Source organism: Phoenix dactylifera, chromosome 1 (assembly GCF_051530095.1).
Source record: "Phoenix dactylifera cultivar Ajwa chromosome 1, Ajwa_hap1_PhDact_Kaust_v1.1, whole genome shotgun sequence".
In the NCBI taxonomy this organism is placed as follows: Eukaryota; Viridiplantae; Streptophyta; class Magnoliopsida; order Arecales; family Arecaceae; genus Phoenix; species Phoenix dactylifera.
Genome location: NC_143190.1, coordinates 34582871 through 34604006, shown reverse-complemented (window position 1 = coordinate 34604006; position 21136 = coordinate 34582871). Strand labels below are relative to the sequence as shown.

General features: G+C 39.2%; 3 protein-coding genes across 3 annotated transcripts; 1 reads left to right on the top strand and 2 right to left on the bottom strand.

Annotated features, from left to right (window-relative positions):
- Positions 1–1370: 1370 nt before the first annotated feature.
- Positions 1371–6699, bottom strand: LOC103707203 (Yippee family putative zinc-binding protein). Its single transcript, XM_039126098.3, has 5 exons — positions 6486–6699; positions 3582–3625; positions 2100–2208; positions 1685–1740; positions 1371–1616 (listed from the first exon to the last, which is right to left on the bottom strand). The coding sequence occupies exons 1-5, from the start codon at positions 6579–6581 to the stop codon at positions 1538–1540; spliced, it is 384 nt and encodes a 127-aa protein (XP_038982026.3). The 5' UTR covers positions 6582–6699; the 3' UTR covers positions 1371–1537.
- A 1898-nt stretch (positions 6700–8597) lies between these two features.
- Positions 8598–14452, bottom strand: LOC103707138 (protein C2-DOMAIN ABA-RELATED 4-like). Its single transcript, XM_008791516.6, has 3 exons — positions 14026–14452; positions 12640–12735; positions 8598–9357 (listed from the first exon to the last, which is right to left on the bottom strand). Exons 1-3 carry the CDS (start codon positions 14134–14136, stop codon positions 9067–9069), a joined length of 498 nt encoding a protein of 165 aa, XP_008789738.1. The 5' UTR covers positions 14137–14452; the 3' UTR covers positions 8598–9066.
- A 2699-nt stretch (positions 14453–17151) lies between these two features.
- LOC103707137 (protein RICE SALT SENSITIVE 3-like) lies at positions 17152–20839 on the top strand. The gene is made up of 8 exons (XM_088722303.2): positions 17152–17584; positions 17712–18280; positions 18389–18439; positions 18557–18685; positions 19028–19133; positions 19440–19481; positions 19601–19657; positions 19769–20839. Exons 2-8 carry the CDS (start codon positions 18144–18146, stop codon positions 20537–20539), a joined length of 1293 nt encoding a protein of 430 aa, XP_088578429.2. The 5' UTR covers positions 17152–17584; positions 17712–18143; the 3' UTR covers positions 20540–20839.
- The last annotated feature ends 297 nt before the right edge of the window (positions 20840–21136 follow it).

Sequence of the window (21136 nt, the reverse complement as noted above, 5' to 3'; positions counted from 1 at the left end):
GATTTCAGGTCTTTTGGCCCCTATAGTTAAAAGCTTTTGCCCTGTTTCACCATGGAAATATTATTTTGCAGGGGATAATCCGTGACGTTTTCGAGCCTACATTTTGTGATGCTCTGAAGCCATGGGAGAGCAAGGTGGGTTGCCTATATAGACCTGTGTTAGCTGCTGTAAGATATTAGCAGAACCATAGGTTTTCGAAAGTGGGCGGGACCATTAATGATGAGCTAAAATATCACTTCAAATTTCCCTAGCTGGTATCGTGCATCTGTGTTTTTGATTTAGTTAAAGCAAAGACCTGCCTTTTTGTCTTGAAGGATAAAGCCCTAAGAGTGGAGAACGAGAAGTCATCATTAAACCGGCTATATATCGGTCCGTAATAGGCCAGCGTGCGAGCTTGAAATAAGGATATACCTAGGAAGTCTTACGATCACTATGAGCTCGTTTGGTTTGTGGGAAAAAAATGAAGAAAAATATGATCAACGAAAAAGTAGTGAGGTGCCTTGGTTGAAGTTTTCAGAAAAAAAAAAAAAGAAAAAATTTTATTCTCATAGGAATATAATTTTCATACTTAATGAAAAAATCTTTTTTCTGAAACATGAAAAAATTACTTTTTTATAAGCCAGGAAGCACTCAATTTTTATTTTTTTTTCAAAAACATCTTTTAGCATTAAAAAGGCATTAAAAATTTATTTTTTATTAAAGATATAATAGGAATTACACATAACCTTTTCAGGAAAGCAGATGATCAATCAAACATAAGTATTCTGAAAATCTGTCATGGTCAACTAAACATGCCAAAAATACTTTTTCAGATATGCTTTTTTTAGGAATCTACTTTTCAACAATCATTTTTCTAAAAGAAAAAATACTTTTCGCAAACCAAAGGAGCCTATAGAATTTATATATTAAGAGGGGAAAACTTCTTGTCTCTTTTAGAGGGATCAAGGATAATAATACCAGCATGGGAAGTTGAGACTTTTTTTTTTTGCATCTACAACGCAGAACCATAAGCATTCCTAGAGTATCAACCTGCGGTGTTTAAACTCAAAACTCTAACCCCAAAGTTACCTCAGGAGTCAGGATGGAATAGGTAGTCATAGAGTGGGACGAAATAGGTTGGATGGAACCAGTTAGGCAATTTGCATAAAAAATATATTTTTTTATGCAAATTATTTTTTTAATTTTTGGAAAAAATTTGTGAAGAGTTGTATGTATATCTAAATCGGATTCAAAGTTAGATTTATTATTACCCACAGCTGCTCTGAATCCTCTGTAGGTCATGTAAAACGAGCCTCATCAGGATCGTGTACCTAATGGAACAAAATAAATTACCACCTCTATCAAACTCTAAATAGCATAGGAAAGTGGGATAAATAAAGCGCATTTCTGATTTATATCCAGCCAACTGCTGAAAATATCAATATCTGATAGCCTGAGCAAATTCATTGACGGTTTTGGCAGAATTCATCAAGTTGACACACACAAATATACACATACACACACACACACACACACAGAGAGAGAGAGAGAGAGGGTGCTAATTTTCATCAGCATCACTTCCACTTGGGCGGGTGTCAATATAGAACTCCGCGTTAATTCCATCAACTAGTTTGCCCCTGCAAAATAAGGTCTTGGCAATTCAGGTCTATGCATACGATGGATCAAGCAAATTTTAAACAACTACCTTTCCAAAATAAATTTGCCCTCCTTGTACTTTTGACTTCTGTCATGCGCCAGCTCCTGAAAGGAACAAGGCAAGACTACCAATGAGTTGTGCATGCAACCACAGGTTCCAAACCCATAGGTGCCAATACCATTGCTCCTTGACAGCTTAACAGTCACTATGCAGTATAAAGAAGCATCCTATTCTTTTCATTAGATGCCTCAGTGATTTGTTTCTTTAGTAGGTTTGCAGTCAGTTCCTTGGTTCTTCATAAACCAGAGAGAGACCACACACACAGAATCAGTTGGGAGGTGTGAGTTTTGTATCACAATCAATCCAAGAGCGTTGACATCAATCGTAGATGTAGTAAACAAGATCAAATAATGAAAATATGCTCTTTTGATGGTTGTTCAAGATTCAGGAAAAGGAGACTTACATATTTCCAGCCCACATTTTGCCCACATAAGCAACAGAATAAGTCAGCAACAGTATGCAACCCAGAAAGCATCATTCTCTCCTCTTTATCTCCTACTGAGACATTTGCACTGGAAAACGTAAAGCAGTTGAATAAGTTTAAAAGGATACAACTGATTCCCTATCAACAGAAAAATTCATTCTTGCAGACTCCCTCTGGAAATTTAAGGCTGTTTTGCAAACTTTCTGAGGATAGCAACAAGTCAGAAGGGACACCTTCAGGGTGAAGACCACATGCTCTTCCAATTAAGATGGTTCGAGAAAGAAATAGCACAATGTTAGTCTTGCATGGATGCAAAGAAGGACAGGACAATCCAGCTTAGCATGCATGTGTCTGATTGGAAAGGGGAAAAGAAAAAGGTGATACAAGGATGCAGACAAAAATGATAATTTTAACAAATTGTATAATACATATTCAATTTTTTTATATTTTATAGTAGAAAAATTAAAATATATTTATTTGTTTTAAGTGTTTCAACAGGCATGCTCTTCATCCAAACTCTGATATTAGCTCAAGGATACAAGAAACATGACATTTCAGATAGTGCCTATATCCATGAGCAAGATTTCAGAATAAGAAAAACCTACTTTCAATGCCATTATGGTGGCTCAAGCTCCATGTTAGAAAGGCCAACTCTCCATTGATCTATAAAACCTACAACTAAAGAACTTGTTAAGTATATAAAATCCTAACAAATCAAATTTGTCAATATGGATACAACAGCAATTTTGTGAGGTGGATGTGAGCAAATAATGCAGGACAGTGTTTGATTTCTGAGGCAATTCTGGAGCATGGCTTGCAACAATGGTAATATATGGAGCAACATATGCTATATTGTACCGAACCGAATGGTAAGGTGCATAGCAAACTGTCCGGTTCGATATTGGTCTACAGTCCGGAGGGGTGTACTTACGTTTAGAACACCGAACCGGCCCTCATATCGGACATTCCAATACAGTAACAAGGTGGTCCGGTAGAAGGCATAGTACCAAGACGCCACATCTTGATATGGAGTATAACTGCATGATAATTATCTAAAGCATAATGACTAGGTATTCAGCTTAAGTTACATGACTTGAAGTTTTGGAAGAACATTACAGGGATAAGGCTAGTAACTATGCAAAATGGTGGAGATGGAAAATGAACCCTTCATGGGTTACTATATGCTTGAGCAGGTTCTGTTTAGAAGCTTTTGAGCTACTATATATAGCAAAAGGGTTGGAAGGTGGTAGTTACAAGAATGAGGTGTTTATCTACGAGAATGATGAATAGATTAAATAGCCATCAGGGGAAAGGGCCAGTCAGATTATGTCTAGCGTTATCTCTTGCCTATGGATAAAAAAAATGTTTATAAGAACTTTCCGAACCGAGATTGACACTAGCAGGAATTTGAGAGAGAAAGGATGATAAAAGTTTAATGAATAAAATGTGCAAGAAACTTACACACTATTGAAAAGATATGCTTTTCCGCGACGGCAGTTAAAAGACTGGCACAAATAGGAAAAGAAACAAATTAGCAACAAATCCAATTAAGATTAACTTTTAGACAGAAGATACCTATGCAGTAACTAAAAATGTGACAAAAAAAAAAAGCAACAAAAAAAAAAGATATTTAAAGGTTTATTTCTTTTCCATGAATAAGGGATGGGGGAAGTAATACGAACAATTACAACACTTAACGGCCAAAAAGAAGGGAATGAGTAATTCTGCTCGTGAACTTTAACAATTTAATTGTTGAAGGAAACAATTCCAACCATTAAGGCATTTTACCTGCACCACAATGTTCACCATATATTCAGAAACCCATCCATCCAACTTACAATGATTCATGGAAAACACAAAAATTTAAGATCCACTAATAGTTTTGCACGATGAAGTCGATTATGTAATATACATTTAATTTTATAAATGTTACACACACACATATATATATTTATGTTCTTCAACTAAAAGGAAACATAAGGAGTTTTCACCCCTTTCAGTTTTTCTTTTTAGAGACCACCAGTGAGTTTTATCCCTGATCTAACTGGCCAACTGTGAATTGCGATCACCGTATGGGACTTTGGGAATGAATCAAGGTATGATCCATACCCAAGATCCCTTTTTATCCCTATAAATTCTTTACCAAGCACATGCATTCATCACTCATGTCAAAACAACAGAAGTTTCCGTTAACATAATTTTAGGAATCACGTAATAACCTACATCACCCATAATATTTTTATTTATTAGCGTGATCCTGTATCAATCTATATTATTTTTCTTTGTTAGCATGATCTTGTTAGAATAAATTTAGGGATCACATAAAAACATGTATCACCTATATTATTATTTTTTATATAGAGTTTGTACACGAGTATATATAACCTCTGAGATGTACCGAATATGATGGAATAGATAAATAAAATCACCTTTATCTCTCTCTTTTTCTCTTGTTTTTCTCTTCTTCAGCAAATATTTTAACATAGTATCAGAGCTACTGATTATCTAATCTGCTGCTACCATCTCTTTTGTCCTTGCTATAGTCGTCATTGCCATGTCTAGAAACTTTGAAGGCCTCTATTGCCGATTTATCGATTTCTATTTTTTTGTGAATCAATATTCGAAGATCTTCTATTTTTTAGTGGATTCACAGATCCTCTATTTTTCTGTAGATCCTCTATTTACTAGTAAATCAACATTCGAAAATCCTATATTTTTTAGTAGATTTATATATCTTCTATTTTTGGTAGATTAACATTCGAAGATTCTTTATTTTCTAATGGATCCACAGCTCCCCTCCATCACTTTTCTCATCAGCTTCAAATCTTCGGTCGTCTCTCTTCACCATCGTTCAGCCCCTTTCTCTCCATCTTCGATTTTATTTGCTGCCTCCGGCTCCTTCACCATCCAGTCAAGGTCTCTTGCTCCTCTTCTATAATGCCTCCATCTAAAAGGATCGTCGACCTTCGGCTGCCCTCTCTATGAGTTGTTCTCGTTGTAACTGTAATCTTCTATGTATTTTCTTGTTGCTACATTATTAGATAAGTCAATCAACCACGTCGATAGACACGTCGGCAGACACGTTAGCCAGACACCTCGACAGACACACCAATTTGCTATGCTAATCAGCCATGTTAGTGGACACATTAGTTTGTCACATCAGTTAGCTATGTTGGAATTGCCAAACACATCGGTTTGCTACGTTAGCTTTCTGATTTTCCAAATTAGTTTCTAAGCTAGTATATCAGTTTCTATTCTAACATATTAAATTCTGTATTGTCACATCAGTCTGCTATATCAGTTTTTGAGTTGTTATGTTAACTTCTAATCTGCTACATCAGCTTCTGAGCTGCTTGTGTTCTACCACATTGGACTTTGTGCTGCCACATCAGCTCTTGATCTACCACAACTTCAACTGTCATGTCAGCTCTTAGTCCATCAGCTTCTGAGCTGTTACTTCAGCTCTTGATCTCGTACATTAGTTTTTGGGTACATTCGTGATCTAGTTTCCAAACTTAAGTTAGCACCAACAATACTATCTTGAGTTTGGGAGAGATATTAGCATAATTTTAGAAATCACGTAACAACTGCATCGCCCATAATATTTTTTTTTTATTAGTGTGATCTCGTATCAACCTATATTATTTTTTTTTTGTTAGCCTGATCTTATTAGAGTAATTTTAGGGATCACGTAACAACATGTATCACCCATAATACTTTCTTTCGTTAGCATAATTCTATATCAGCCTATATTATTATTTTTATATGGAGTCTATACATGATTATATATAACTCCTAAAATGTACCGATGGAACAAAAAAATAAAATCACTTCTCTCTCTTTTTTTTTTCTCATCTTTTGCAAATATTTTAACCTTTTTCTTCTCCCCTTTTTTTTACAATAATATGTTTCATCAATTTCAGTTATTTTTTGATAATTTGCTAAGCAAGATATACGTAATCTTCTTTAGTAGGTAAAATTTAAGAAACAATATATTACTATTTTCCTCAAATTTCTTAAAACACAGCATTTCACGCACGCAATGTGCCCTAATAATCTCAACATCCGAGTTCGGTTTGCTAAAAATACTCCTTACAAGCTAAATTTATCACCCAAGAGCTAGGTTAATTCAAGGGAAAAAAAAAAATCTTCACTATAGTTCCCGAAACATCGTCAGAAAACCTAATCCTTGTGGCATGTAAGCATTCTTACAGAAGCATGGAAATAGCGACAGCAAAATAGCCACAGAGAAGGGCTGAGAAATTTGCCACATGAACAAGAAGGAAGAAGTGAGGGGGAGAAAAAAGTAACAGCGTACGATGGAGGTGAGAGTCCAAAAGCTAATAGGACTCGACTTCTACGTACCCGGGAGATGAGGTCTTGGGCGAGGGCCAGATGGGTCTGGCAAAACCGGCAGCGGTAGATCCTGCCGTCCAATTCCACCCTGAATATCCTCCCCATCGCTTCTCCTGCCCACTCTGTTCCAACCCCACAATTCCCCCACCGGACAAAGGAAAGTGCGATAACCCACGAAGAAAGCCGTTCTGTGCAAGATATTCGCTGTCCCGGCTCCGATAAGATATGTATGATATCCGATCCAAGCGACGAGGATAATAAATAACGCCGGTCCGAGAGGTCCAGTAGATAGTGCTTCTATCCGGGTGGAATAAGAATAGATCCGAGCTATCAATTGGATTCGTGAATAATTTATTTTAAATAAATTTAAGTTTGATATAAATAATTTTTTAATATAAATGAATTAATTCGTCTAGATCTATTTATTAAATAAATTAGGTTCATATTAAATTCTTTGATCTGTTTAATAGTTTAACTTGTTTTGATATATTTAATAATTGAGTCAAATCATTATCCGACTCATTTGATATGTTCCATATATTTGAAATTTGTTTGCTACCGGACGCAACAAGTTCAAATTGGTAAGAAAAAAAATATTCTTTGCTTTCTGTGCTTCTTCAACAGGCAGATTGTTTGAGTTGTTAGCCCTTACGTAGAATCAAACTCCCGATAGCCTAACAGGTTTGACTTTTTTTTTTTCTTCTAGAACTCGAAGGTAGATTAGAGCATCGGATTCAAACTAAAGATACTCCATTACAACAGTTTTTCTTTTTGAAAAATTGCTTTCCGGCAAAAATCTAGATATTGAAGCAGGCTCCAGAGAGATGGCATTATACATTGAATTATTCAAGATGTTTTTGATCTGTTTAACCCAATTCACCTAATCCGTTTAATATTTAAATTTACATAATTTGTTAAAAATATAATTAATTTTTGTAATCCATATAATCTGGCTTGATCTGTTTAATAAATGAATTATATAGATTAGATTTGGATTTGAAATTTTAACTTGTTTAATAAATATGTTGGATCCAGATTGATAAATTTTTGATCCGGATTGCCACCCCTAGACCAACAAGTTAAACAAAATATAGAATTTTTGGACCGGATGGATGAACCTGTCAAACGCTCCTCTGGCTCCTGCCAGCCTCATTCTACATGGGATTAACCCAGGGGCACGTCATAGTGCTTTAGGCCGGTTAGTCCACAATTGCGACCACACAGGATATCCGGACAGGCTGTGGATTTGATGGAGACCTGAGGATAATGATTTCCTGTGAAGGACAAATCTCTTCAATTTTCTTCTCAGCTGTCGCTGTAAAAGAGGGAAGCTGTCGTCTTCCTTTTTCTTCTTTAGGATGAGGGTGATTTATGGGTACGGTTTCTTGCCTTGCCAATATAATTCTAACAATCAACATAGAGTTCATATCTTGCACGCTCATGTATTCGGTGGCATCATGCGTTCATCAAAGGATCTTGTGCGTAGATGATGAGTTGCTGAAAAAATATTTCCACATAGGCTTGTGACTTTCATTTGCTTTTAATCGAAAGTTAGGATCCATCAAGTCTCATGGCCAACCGACGATTTATCGTAGTAACCTAGAGAAAATCTAGATGATCTTCTAGTTAGTACCGAAGCATACCAAATTTCTGCTTTTTCCACTGTAATGAGATGACTTAACTTGGTGAGAGAACATAAAAGAAACAAATCACCAGGAAAGAGGGCTGCTAAGGAAATTAGACCATAGTTTGTAGAGTGTGATATCCTCTGTTGAATGCTTAATTCCAGTATGGGTCCCTAGGAATTTAACAGAATGAAAAAAATATTTCTACTTTCTCTCAATCATTCTGGAGTTTTTCATCCTTCAGTTGTGTGTGCAGGGTAGGACATGCATGATGAAGAAAACTCTGGCACAAGGCTATGGCAAAGAAATCATCTAGGTAACAGGTATTGCTAGAATTAAGTCAAGCCGACAACCCCAAGGAAGCACAAGTTCCACAAGAACCGAAACTATCCAGCCGAGAACATCTGCCAGCTCATTACGAAATAATCAAAGGCATCATGAATCTCATAGCACAATTAGGCAGCAGATGCCAAAGAATAGGCTTCAAAGGATCAGCTTTATCAAAAAGAGACATTTCATATCCAGACGTTTCTAATCCTGTGGGTGCCCGATAGTTACCGATCCATAGTTCCAAATTATTCACCTCCTACAGCCTGCCTCTCTGTTTTCCATACAATTTTTGGTATGTAAAGTCAAATGAAAATTATATAGGGCGAGAAACTGAAAGGCTATATCTCTACAACACAAAGAACTAAAATGGAACTATTATGAGAATCATAACCATAGAAAAAAAGAGCTGAGGTGTATTTATTTTGTAGATTCAATGGTGAGCTGGCCTTGCAATCTTAATAATAAGAAGTTTGGATAGCTGGCCTGAATAAGGTGCTGCTTGAAGTCAGAGATCATATACGCATCAGCAAGCACACTGTACCATAATTTGTATAAAACCTGAAGCAATGGAAGTAGGAGGTTTGTATCTGGTCGTGCTTCGTGCCACATATATGCGAACAGTATCATAGCATGCCCTATAAGCCTGCAGCACCAGGAATGCTAACCCATTGCAGTTGCAGTTCCACTTCACCACTCTCCACATTTCTCAGCCTAAGAACAAGATCTTGGGTAATTCTGCCGTCTTTCCACACAATGGGGCTCTCACCGGCTAGGCAGTTAGTCCTCTCAGGTTTCACTGTGGTGATTATTGTACCACTTGGAAGACCAGACAAATCCATCCTTACAGCCTCTAAAAATGACTGCATTTCAAACTCTGCATCACCCATTCTATCATCTCGGCTGAATATGTCCTTGTCAAAGACTTCCTACAAAACACATAAACAAAAGATGAGAACTTTACTACAGCCACCCAAGTAAGATGATCTTATGCAATCCTCCAGATCATCTCATCTTCCATCAGCAGTTTCACAGCAATCACAATTGTAAGGACATTAACTTTGATTAAAAATAGACAATATGAACTGTTTCGGTAATTTAGGACCAAAATTGCAAGACACATGTACAAGAGCATTTCCATGAACTGTTATGTCCAGAATCAAAAATCTAGGTTAGCTGCTGTCAACTGTAAAACAAACAATTCCAAACAACAAACCAATAGAAACAAACAATAAACAATAAAACTGTTGGAAAATGATGAAATCCCTACTCCATTTTGAAGTGTAGAATGGTAATGGACTTTCGTTCAGCGAAACCAGATTTTGTTAAGTTTTAATAATAACAAGGACTGATGATTTCAAAGTCATCCTGGAAAAGGCCATGCATTTTAATTTATAGATACTTCATGGCAGTTTCCTGTACGAATTGAAGTTGGAGCATCACCCAATACAGCCTTTTTAATATTTAATTTATAGAAATAATCATCTTAGTGGTCTTTACCATGAAGCACTTGCTGTTAATATTTGAGAGGAGGCGGGTGTCAACTAGTTTACATGGTAAAGTTGCTGGAAGTAGTTACCAGTAATGTGGGTACCAGTCCTGCCTACACCAATTTAAAATCTATTACCTCAATAAATTAGGTGAAGGCTTGAAGCCTCCTTCTGTTCCCTCAAGAGAAAAAAAGAAAGAAAATTCAAGAGTAGTTGCATGGTGCAGAATGGATGATAGAATATCAACTACATACGGGAATATGCTTAAATATTGAAATTAGAAATGGAAACATGGAGGCTACTTATTACATAATTAGAAGAACTAATACAGAATATAGAAAGCAGAAACTGTGGAAATATAAATCACAATGAAGCCCACATTGGCCCAAATGTTTCCTAGCATGGTCATCTTCACCATCCTAGATATATAGAAGATAGGGGAGAATGACTATAATATAACAGAACTAGATCATAGTACACTGAGAAGACAGGTTCTTCTAGAATGTTATGAGATTTTGCCATGTGCATCCAAGACAAGGGAATGTCTCTCATAAGGATCATGATATTTTATGGATACTTAACACGGGGAATGACATTGGCCCAAGCACAAGTTTGAAACCTCAACTTGTCAGATACAACAATGCATTTGCACTGGTGACATCTTCTCGTGGTCATGCATCAGCCAGCATCTCCACAACTCACTATTTAGACTTGGAAACTAGGCCACATTCTAAAGCTCACATCAGCTACTTCACTCTTGGAATCCCATTAATCTGATGAATGGATTTATGTTCTTTGCATGGTTAGTCCACCATTATTGTGGCAGACCTTGGTAAAGGTTATCCTTGAATTTTTGATGGGATGTTAAAGAAAATATTTTATTATATTAGATTGGGAAAAAATTTGGAAGAAGACATGCCCCGTGCAGTGATGAAGTTTTCATTCAGTGTACGAGTCTACATGTATGCGTATAAAGGCTATGTGCATATGGCATATGCATTCCTTTCTGCTTTGTCTTACCTATCTTGAGCTTGGCTGATACTTGACAATGCATTATGCAAACACTTGTTTACCCTTTAAATGTTATGATCCCACTAGATATGCATGATATTACCAAAATCATGTCCATAGATTAATCCCCCTATATCACCACTGTTCTTCCCCTTTCACTGCAGGGCAATCTCCTCCTATCGTTCCTGCAGATGCCTCTACTCTTCCATAGTTTTCTGATGTCAGCAATGCTAGGAAATAGTTGATGCATTTGAGGAGGTTATCCTGTATGGTTCACAGTATTGTCAATCATTCGTTTTACTAAGATCCCCACAATATTACCTAGATCCCTTTGGATGTCATTACCCTCCTATGACCAAATTCTTCAAGCTAAGTTACACTTCTATGTATATGAAGAACCTACTCTTCCTTGTTTCAATATGTTTTTTCAGCAGCTACCCAATGAAAATCCAATACTGAAATAATCACACTGCGAGAGGTCGCTACTTGCTTGTAGTCCTGAATGCTAGGATGTAACTGAGACAGTGACGGTTCCCGAAGGCACGCAGACTTGGGTTCCCTTTTCCTCTCCGAGTTAGAATAGAGTTATTTCATGCAGCTTTGGTGTTAAACTCACTTAAATGATTTCATTGAACATTACAAAGCTCAATTGGTAACTTGAGGCTCTACAGTAAAGCATAATGGAAATTACATAGGGCTTTCACTCCACTAGCTCGATGCCAATGGTGCAGCAGTTAATTTTGGTGTCATGGTTTGTTAACGTCCTTGCAACTAAATCAATAATTGGCCACATAAGGATCCTAATGACAACACCAATATTATCTAGACACTCTTATGTACTCCGTTGATCTACCATGTACTCCAACATGTTGATCTACTATTTTTGCTAAGCTTCTTTGGTTTCAAGCAAGCCCCTATATTGTGGATTCAAGAAGTTTTGCACCTTGCTTCATGCTAGGTGATTGTGATCATGTCATGTTCATAGGCACCTATCATTAAGCTGCATATGCTTATCTATTTATAAAAATGACTAGGAATTCCTTAATACTTTCTTTTATTCAAGAAGTTTATGCTTGGCATAATGAAAATCGATCCTCCTATCTAGCTTTTGGGCCATCAAGATGTATATAATCCTTGATAATGCCTATTATCATTATAGCATGGATAAAACGACGATCCTGCAAGTACCATAATTACGATATGTACCATGCTAGTAGGTCATCAGCATGGTACAAGAAAGGATATCAGTGCATCATCCTGGCATCACATATCTTATGATGTATCAACTTGCGGCTATCCATATTTCTGTACATAGAATACAAGACAAGATATAGCAATATAGGTCTTTCCAGATATCCTTGTTTCTGTCCAGAAAATCCATTGGAGATACTGCCATTGATTTTCTTTTTTCCTTTTTCTTTTGAATACTTAACCTAAAATCAGTATGGAAACAACACCAAAAGATTTGGATGTTTCAAAATCGCACATTAAATCAAAACCCTCTATAGTGCCAATGTGCCATCAAAACTACTATTCTTTGACCACTCGATGCAAATAAGCAAATGTCTGCAACTTCTGGGATTTCCAGTCTTGATATTTCATCATATTTGTTTCTAGCATGGTAAATGATCTCACGTATGAAAATATTCAAGTACTTAAAATTATTTAAATTATAAGACATAAATATCACGAGGGAGAAGATATACATACAAGCCTAATCGTTTGAGTAGGATCTGAAACAGAAAGAGTTAAGTCTTCGTTCCATTCTGGATTGACATTCTTCTTTTTTACACTGGTCTTCAATTTCTGCACCATAAAAAGGATAAATGAGAAGTGTAGACATAATTATGAAAGCCACTATTAGCTTTGCAGTGACAATACAGAAATATTAAAATGTAAGTAGATTGTATAATGCTCTTTCATCAAAACCAAATTCGCAATAAGAAATGTAGGGATTTATTACTACACGAGAAGATAGTCACCGCGCACCAGTCTTTAGTACAGTATACTACCATGAAGGCATGATACTTTCACATCAATGATTTGCTAAACTCCCAAACGAAGTCAAGGTTTACCCAGGATAACGTTTTTAACTACTTGTTTAACATCTACAGGAGGTGAACCCCTGTTTGAATTTTATTTCAAAGAAAAACTCCACAAGAAAGAGAACACTTGGCTCCGAGGTTTTACATATCGTGATGGGGTTGCCCTAATTTTTCCATAGAACAGGATGCTCTATGTACCGACACTAAACCATAGATATCGCATCCCGTCCTGATCTATTCAGTGTCTCATCCCATCCCAACACTTGGGATGGTGCTCCGTCCAGACAATTAGGATGGTGGGGCACCGTGCTGTCCCACCGGTATTTAAAACCTTGCTCAACCGTCACGGCACAACAACTTACACTAGCTTAAATTCCTCAACCCAAGAATTACTACCTTAAAGTTAAAATTCTTTAACTATGCCATCATACAGATGACGTGCTTCATAGATTATAGTCTGCTATCGCCTGAAACCTTTTGAGTATGAAACACACTAATATTACTCAGAGAAACTGCATAATTACACGCATATCATATCCCAGAAACATAGCCATGCCGCTAAATCCCTGGATTAAAAAATATGACGCTGTTAATTACAACATCATATTATTTCATGAGAGCCAATTGAACAAGCACAAGGCCTTCTCTCTCTCTCTCTCTCTGTAAACTTCGAAGAATGCTGCACTAACATTAAGGAAAGCTGTTCCATGCGCCCAGCAGACATCAGGAAAACAGAATTCTTGGTCGAAGAATCTATTCGCTTTACTCCCTCACCTAAATTCAACAACGGATGATGACAACCCCCAATGCCGGTCCAACCTGACAAATTTCCAGCGAAACATGTCCAAAAATATGTTCTCTACGAACCCTTCAATCTCATATCCATCTTTTATCAGTAGCATCATGTATCAAAGCAAGTAGAGCCAAAAAACCAACGCCCTTAAACCATCTAAATCAAAACCAAATCATCGAAACCTTAAAAAAGTAAAAGGAAAGCAGACTGGAAAAGATAAAGGGAAAGAGTAAAGGAAAGAGATTAGAAGTAAAGGACCTGGCGGCCCATACGAAGGACGATGTAGGGATCGCTGCCCCTGGTGTCACGGTAGGCGAGGTTCACCCCTCTCACCACGCGCACGCGGATCAGACCCAGAAGATGCTCCATCCCTTTCTCTTCCCCTTTCTTTTCCCTTCTCTCTCTTTCTTTCTTCTCTCGGCGCTCAGCGGAAGGGAACGGAGAGAGAATGGAGCGAATGAAGGATCGAACTGGCCGGATGTCTTCCGCCTTATTTTTCCGTTTCTGTCGCTATTTTTGTCGGGGCCAACGCGGTGCCCAGAATTCACGGCCCAGGTCAACACGAGCGGCTTCCGTTCCGGCCATCCTCCGAATAGGAGAACGACCACGAGATCCCAGCGAAGATGTCAACGGACCGGGCCGGCGGGATTGACTTCTAGACTAAGGTTCGGCCATTTGGGCCGGCAAGAATACCAGATATTTTCAAATGCAGTTTCTAGATCATCAAAAAATAAAAAATAAAAAAGAGAGAAAACTAGGATCAACGGATTTGAAAGAGGAAGATGAGAAAATAATTTTTTATAGAAGTAAAATTTTTATATTTTATAAAAAAGTTACGTAGGATATAGAAAGTCTAATTTCTATCGATTGAAAATTATAAATATTTTTTTCAAATGTATTCTAAACGGGATAAAGCCTAGCTCGTGTGGGAAAAAAAAAAAGTGTAGAATATAAAAAAGTTTAATTTCTACCGACTGAAAATTAGGATAAAAAGTCCTCTTAAGTTTTTGAATAGAATGAGATACAAATTTTATTTTTTAGGAGCATAATAAATTATTCTAAAATATGCTACATTTTTATGATAAATCAAATATATAAAAATAGTTTTTTTTTTTTAAGCATCAGCTTCTCAAAAAATATTTATTTAAGGATTTGTTTTTATGAATTAAACGAGTTTGAAGTCAAAGTATCGCCGGCACCTACCTCTCCAAATGAAAGATCTTGGGTTCAAACATGACTACGAATTTTATTTAAAAAGAATTGAACGTTCACTTCAAGCCCCCGTCCCAATAAACGTCTAGTCCTGAGGTTCAGAACAGCGCACTTTTCTCCGTTTTCTCTCTCTCAACGTAAGAACCAAAAATTCAACTTAGAAAAGTGGATGCGTACAGTCGAGTAATTTAAAGTGGGAGCGGTCGCAATAGCATCGAGATGCGAAAACAGATGGAGATTTATAAGTGCGATCCAAAGTTTTGGCTTGATAATGTGCGGTTTGGACGAAATACTAAAGAAATTTACCAAATATAAATCCAGGGTTTTTTCTACCTAAAAAAATGATAAAACATATTATGAATTGCAAAGCTTATAAAATCTCAAAGTTTTCCGATGATAGCTTTATGGACGGAATGGTTGCCACGTACTCAGCCTGTGGCATTCGGATGCTGGGAAGGCCATTATATAACATAAAATTTCAACAATTTCATGTTCCTTGATTAAATGTAACAACAGAACAAAAATAAAAGTCAAAATATATGTCTTTGATTATTGTGCTAACCGTCTTGGATTGCTAGAACAATCATTAGGTTCCACAATTTTGTGATGATAGATGAATATTTTTTGCGGATATAGCTTTATTTAATTCATATAAAACAGATTTCACTCAAGGTGCATAGTCACAAAATTATAAAAATTAAATCATGGATTAAAGTAATCTACAAGACAGTAATATTGGACGCAGACCATAAATTCGTTTAGAATCCCAAGCTTATATTTTATATTTTCTAAGGAATATATATAATTTATTATTTGTATCTTGCCCCCTTCGACAATAGAGATTAATCTGAGTGGGTGCTTACATTGGATTTTCCGTGCTAGTACAATTAATAATAAAGGGCAAAGAAAGAAGGGTTGAGAAAGCCTCCCCCCCTCCCCACGCTCAAACCTAACCTCCCCTCTCTCTCCCTTGTGTTGAAATGGATTCATTGGTGTCACAAATTGTGAAAAAAAAAAAATATTAATTAGATCATTGCTACCCAAACTCTAGTTATTTTTTGAATTTAAAAAAATATGATGTTTCATGCGGACGCATATTTGGTACTAAATTGGTTATTTACTGAATAAATCTTGAATACTTATATATAATTAAAAAATAAATAATACTTTTTGGTATGCTATGAAATACTGCAATAGAAGTATATTCAAGCCGATTATGAGCTAATGATGATCAATACGGGAGTGTATTTAGTTCCAACATCAATTATTTATTGAATAGGTCTTAAATATTTATGTAGAATTAAAAAAAATTAAATAATATTTTTTAGCTAAATTTTTTTCTTCCCAAGGTGCTGAGTTGCCAGAGATGGCAGCTGATCCTATAATTACGATAATGCACCAGCAGTGGCGTCTCTCCAGCCCACGCCAGGTACTAATATACATAGGGATGCGCGTAGGTTCCTTTGGGCTCCTAATCGCCAATTAATTATGTCCACAAAATAGGTCTTTGACTAAGTTATTAATGTTTGACCTCATGACAGAGCCCACAGCTAAGACCAATACATAGTACACAGTACCGGGACCCACAGCTTATAGCTGACATAAGGGGACCCACATCCTCGGGGCCCATGTGTCAGTCAAAGGGTGCAGCCTTGGGTTTTTTGATACAAGTGCAAGGATTAAGTACTATTCCGCTACAAATACCACGATGAACGCGGCCATCTTCTACGTGTCAAGCAAAGAACCACGCTCTGTCAAACCTACGGCTGGTTCCAGCACGCTCACCGATTCCCTCCCGAGGCAGCGGACACGAACAAAGCAGGTCCGAGACTTTTACATCGCGTCCACCGGAAAAGATGAATCACTGACTTCCATGGACGCCTCCTAAACAACAATAAAGTCTCTGTTTCGAACAACATATACAGATGCTTTTCTCTTTCTCTCGCGCCAGTCACCGGTAACACCCCCAGCCACACCCGTTCACTGACATTAGGTGCAGTATTGGGTCTCCGAAGGAGTCGGTGAATCAAACATTTTTGATCCCTTTTACCTCACACACGCCGGTGTGTCAGAAAAAGATAGAATACAGAGCCAATGCAGATTGGAGACCGTGCGGAGGTAGCAATGATCACAAAGATTCCCATATGTGGCTGAAGAGGCGAGAGAGGGAATGGAGCCGGTAAAGGGGCTAGAAGCAGGGTAGATCAGGAGTTAAAGAGTAGGTTGGGCACGGGTGGAGGAGATAAGATTAGATTAGGTTGGGAGAGCAGGGTGTGGGTCCCACTGGAAAGGTAGGGGGCTCGGCCAAGATACGGCCGTGCCAGGGTTGGCAGAGGGAGTGGGCGGTCAATGCGGAGGCGAGAAGATTTGTTTAGGCGGAGGATGTCGCGGGCGCGGGGCACAGCGCCCCGCAATTCGTGCGCTAACTCAGCTCATTCGCTCCTCCTCTCTCGCCATCTCTCGCTCTCTCTCTAGTCTCTTCCTTCTTTAATATTTATTATTATTAATGATTACAAATCCCACTATTTCAGCATACCGGCTTCTGCTGCCTTTCCATTCTTTATGCTAAACGAGGCACCGCCCCACTGCTGCGGCACGTGCGCACGTGAGCCAGCCTTCTCCCAGTCCCATTTACTTTTTTTTTTAACCTCTCCTATCCAGAATTACTGAAATGTCCTCAATGTCTTTCTATCATATCCCCCGGTTAACCACCGGTGCTGCCGTAATTACAGGGAAAAGAGACGAGGTCAGGACCACTTACCCAAGGGGGAAAAAGGAAAGCGGTACCAGATGTCATTTTTTTTATTGTGAGAGTCGAGCAGCTCCCAAATCTACCCCAAAAACAGCCCTCTTCTCACTCCCTCTCCTTCAGCCCGCTCCTCTTTTCTCATCTTGGCTCTCCGTCAGCGCACAGGGAAAATCTGAGGCTGCGGCGCGGATGGGAAGCATTGCGGCGAGAAAGAGATAAACGAGAGAAGGGTCGAGTGGCCCGGCTGCTCTCTTTTACCTCCTGCTGCTGCTGCTGCTGCTGCTGCTGCTAATACGTGGGAGTGGGGTTTGGGTTACTGTGGATGCAAGGGATAAAATCAAAAGAACCGGTTCCGTAGGGGGCGGAAAAGGAGCCACGCCGAAGAGTGAGAGTTAAGAGTTTCTAGAGAGAGACGATGGTGGGCTCGGGCGCAGGAGGGGATAGTAGGAGCAAAGAGGCGGTGGGGATGATGGCTCTCCACGAGGCCCTCAGGAACGTCTGCCTCAACTCGGACTGGACTTACTCCGTCTTCTGGACCATCCGTCCTCGACCGTACACCTCTCCTCTCTTCTTCTTCTTCTTCTCTCTCTCTCGCTCCCCATTACTTCCCTTCCATCTTCTAAAGCTTGCCTTCGGGTTTGGTGCTGTTTGCTTCCGCAGGCGATGCAGAGGAGGGAACGGCTGCAAGGTGGGCGACGACAATGGCAGCTTGTGAGTTGTTTCCTATGTCTATGACTCTTCTTTGGCTTGAATTAGATTGAAAGGTGTCGGAATTTTTTGGTGGAGGAGCGGTTTGATTGGTTGGTTTGTTTGGGTGGGGTGTGATAGGATGCTGATGTGGGAGGATGGCTTCTGCCGGTCGAGGGTGGCGGAGTGCTTGGAGGAGATGGACGGTGAGGATCCGGTCAGGAAGGCCTTCAGCAAGATGTCCATTCAGCTGTACAATTATGGAGAAGGGTGGGTACTGGGTAGGTGCTGTTAAGTTTTATTTAGGAGGAGTAATAAATACTTCCACTGTTGCAAAATTAATTTTTCACTTTTGACTTTGCCCTTCTTCATGCCTTTCAAATTCTTTAATTGCTTTACAGATTGTTCATCTTTGGAGAACTCCTTTGGATCAAGTTATTATTAACTGGGCGCTGCTTAGTTTGTTACTTATTGCTATGGAAAATAAATAGGGGTAGAAATCGGACAAGTTGCTGTTTGTTTGTTTGAGGCTTCTTTTTTAGTTTAATTTTTTTTGATTTTTAACCCCTCCTATGCCTAGTGCGGTCTCGATTGATTGATTGATTTGAACAGATTGATGGGTAAGGTGGCCTCTGATAAGTGTCACAAATGGGTATTCAAAGAACCTTCTGAATGCGAACCCAACATCTCCAACTACTGGCAGAGCTCTTTTGATGCTGTATGTGACCTAATACTGTTTCTTTTGCTCCACTTTTTTTACCACCCACTCCACACACAGAGAGGCACAGAGAGAGAGAGAGAGAGAGAGAGAGATGATGTGCTGTTTCTGAACACCCCTGCAGTCTTTGCATCAAAGATCTGCACCACTAAAGCGAGAGAATTTGATGCCTTCGCCCTTATTATTATCCTTTTCCATAACCATCATTCGAGTACTTATAAGCGACAAGAATAATGATCACAGATTTGCAGCAGCTAAAGCTTTATACCTGAATTTTCTCTTTCATTTTGCGTGTAACTCCTGCAGCTTCCTCCTGAATGGACCGATCAATTTGCATCTGGAATTCAGGCAAATCTTACTCTCCTTTCTCCAATGTTTTCTCTCCCCTCTTGACGTCTTTTTCTAATTACTTGAGTTGATTGTTTTTTTTTCTTAAAGAAAAGTGTTGTTGCTGTCCTTTCGAACAGACTATAGCTGTGATTCAAGCTGGCCATGGGCTCCTACAGCTGGGTTCTTGTAAGATTGTGAGTCTGCTCTTCTTCCTTTGTTGTGTCTTCTATGGAAGGATTCGAGATATCGCAAGATCTACAGAATCTTAACACGGTCGTCTCTGTTCAACTTTGCATCCATGTCAGATACCCGAGGACTTGCATTTTGTGCTGAGAATGAGACACATGTTTGAATCACTGGGTTACCAGTCCGGCTTCTTCCTCTCTCAGCTATTCTCCTCAACCAGGAGCAGCTCACCTTCATCATCTGCGCCGCTCAAACAAACTCCGACGCGCCCTCCGCCGCCAATCTTTAATTGGAGCCAACCGCCGCTCCCTTCCACCTCCCCGGTCGCTCCCCCGGCTTTCCACCCTTCGGCCAGGATCGGATTTCCGAACAGCAGAGATGACACCCAGCTCTTCCTCCTCCCTCATTCCTCGGAGCCTCCCCCGATGGATGACATGATCGCCGACCACGAGCCCGACCTGAAATGGCCCAGTGGGCTCTCTTTCTTCACTGCTCTCACCGGAAGGACCGATGATGCGAAGCTTCTCTTCGGCACCGAGGGCCTCGGCGACAAGCCACCGACTGCTGCTTCTCCTATGAACATCACGGATGAGGTGAAGGCGGTCGCTGGAGCTTCAAACTTTCAAAGCCAGGGAAACAGAGGCGAAACCGGTGCGACGCTCGGTCGTAGCAGCACAGAGGACTACTTGAGCTCGGAAAGCCATTCCAACAAGGCAAGGAAAATGGATAACACTAAGTTCAAGAGGAGCCTCACATTGCCTGCAAGAATGACTCCATCTTCCTCGTCGTCTTCTTTGGATCATCACCATGCAACAACACCTCAAGCCATGGAGTACCGGAGCTCCGAGGCTGGGATCTACTCGGACATCATGGAGACCTTCTTGGAATAATCTGAGAGGTGGAAGTGTGAGAGGAGGGTGTAACCTACCTAGGGGATGATACCTTTTCCTTCTCTTAATGGCCCGCCCGCTCTTCAAACCTCATCCCCTCGCTTTCAAGTGCTTGCTTACTCTCTAATATGACCTGCAGATCGTTTCGTGTAAGAGTTGGTATACCACCCCTCAGAAAAAAATGCTAGCTAGAGTACTCTAGTGTTTGGACTGCACATGTAACGCTGCTGGTATGGCAACAAGAAATTAAGTAATGAAGTAGCGCGTCCGTAGGGACGTATGGAGTCGCATTATTTGGAATCCAGCAGGCTATTTTCCTTTTGCCATCTATTAGGATGCCGAGGACAGCTTTCTTTTAAAAAGTAAGTAGTACGTGCCCACATAATGTAATTTGAATGGGAGAGAAACGTATCTTTATACTTAAGTTGGCTATGTAGCTTCTTGCAAATCAGTGGATGCATTAGAACATGGGATGGGGCTAGAGTTAATGGTCGGCCAGATAATACCTATTTAGATCTATTTCCATTCTAAATCTATTGGATATGGCTATATTATTAGCAATGTTTGTATTTATGTCCATATTTCTTAAACTCAATG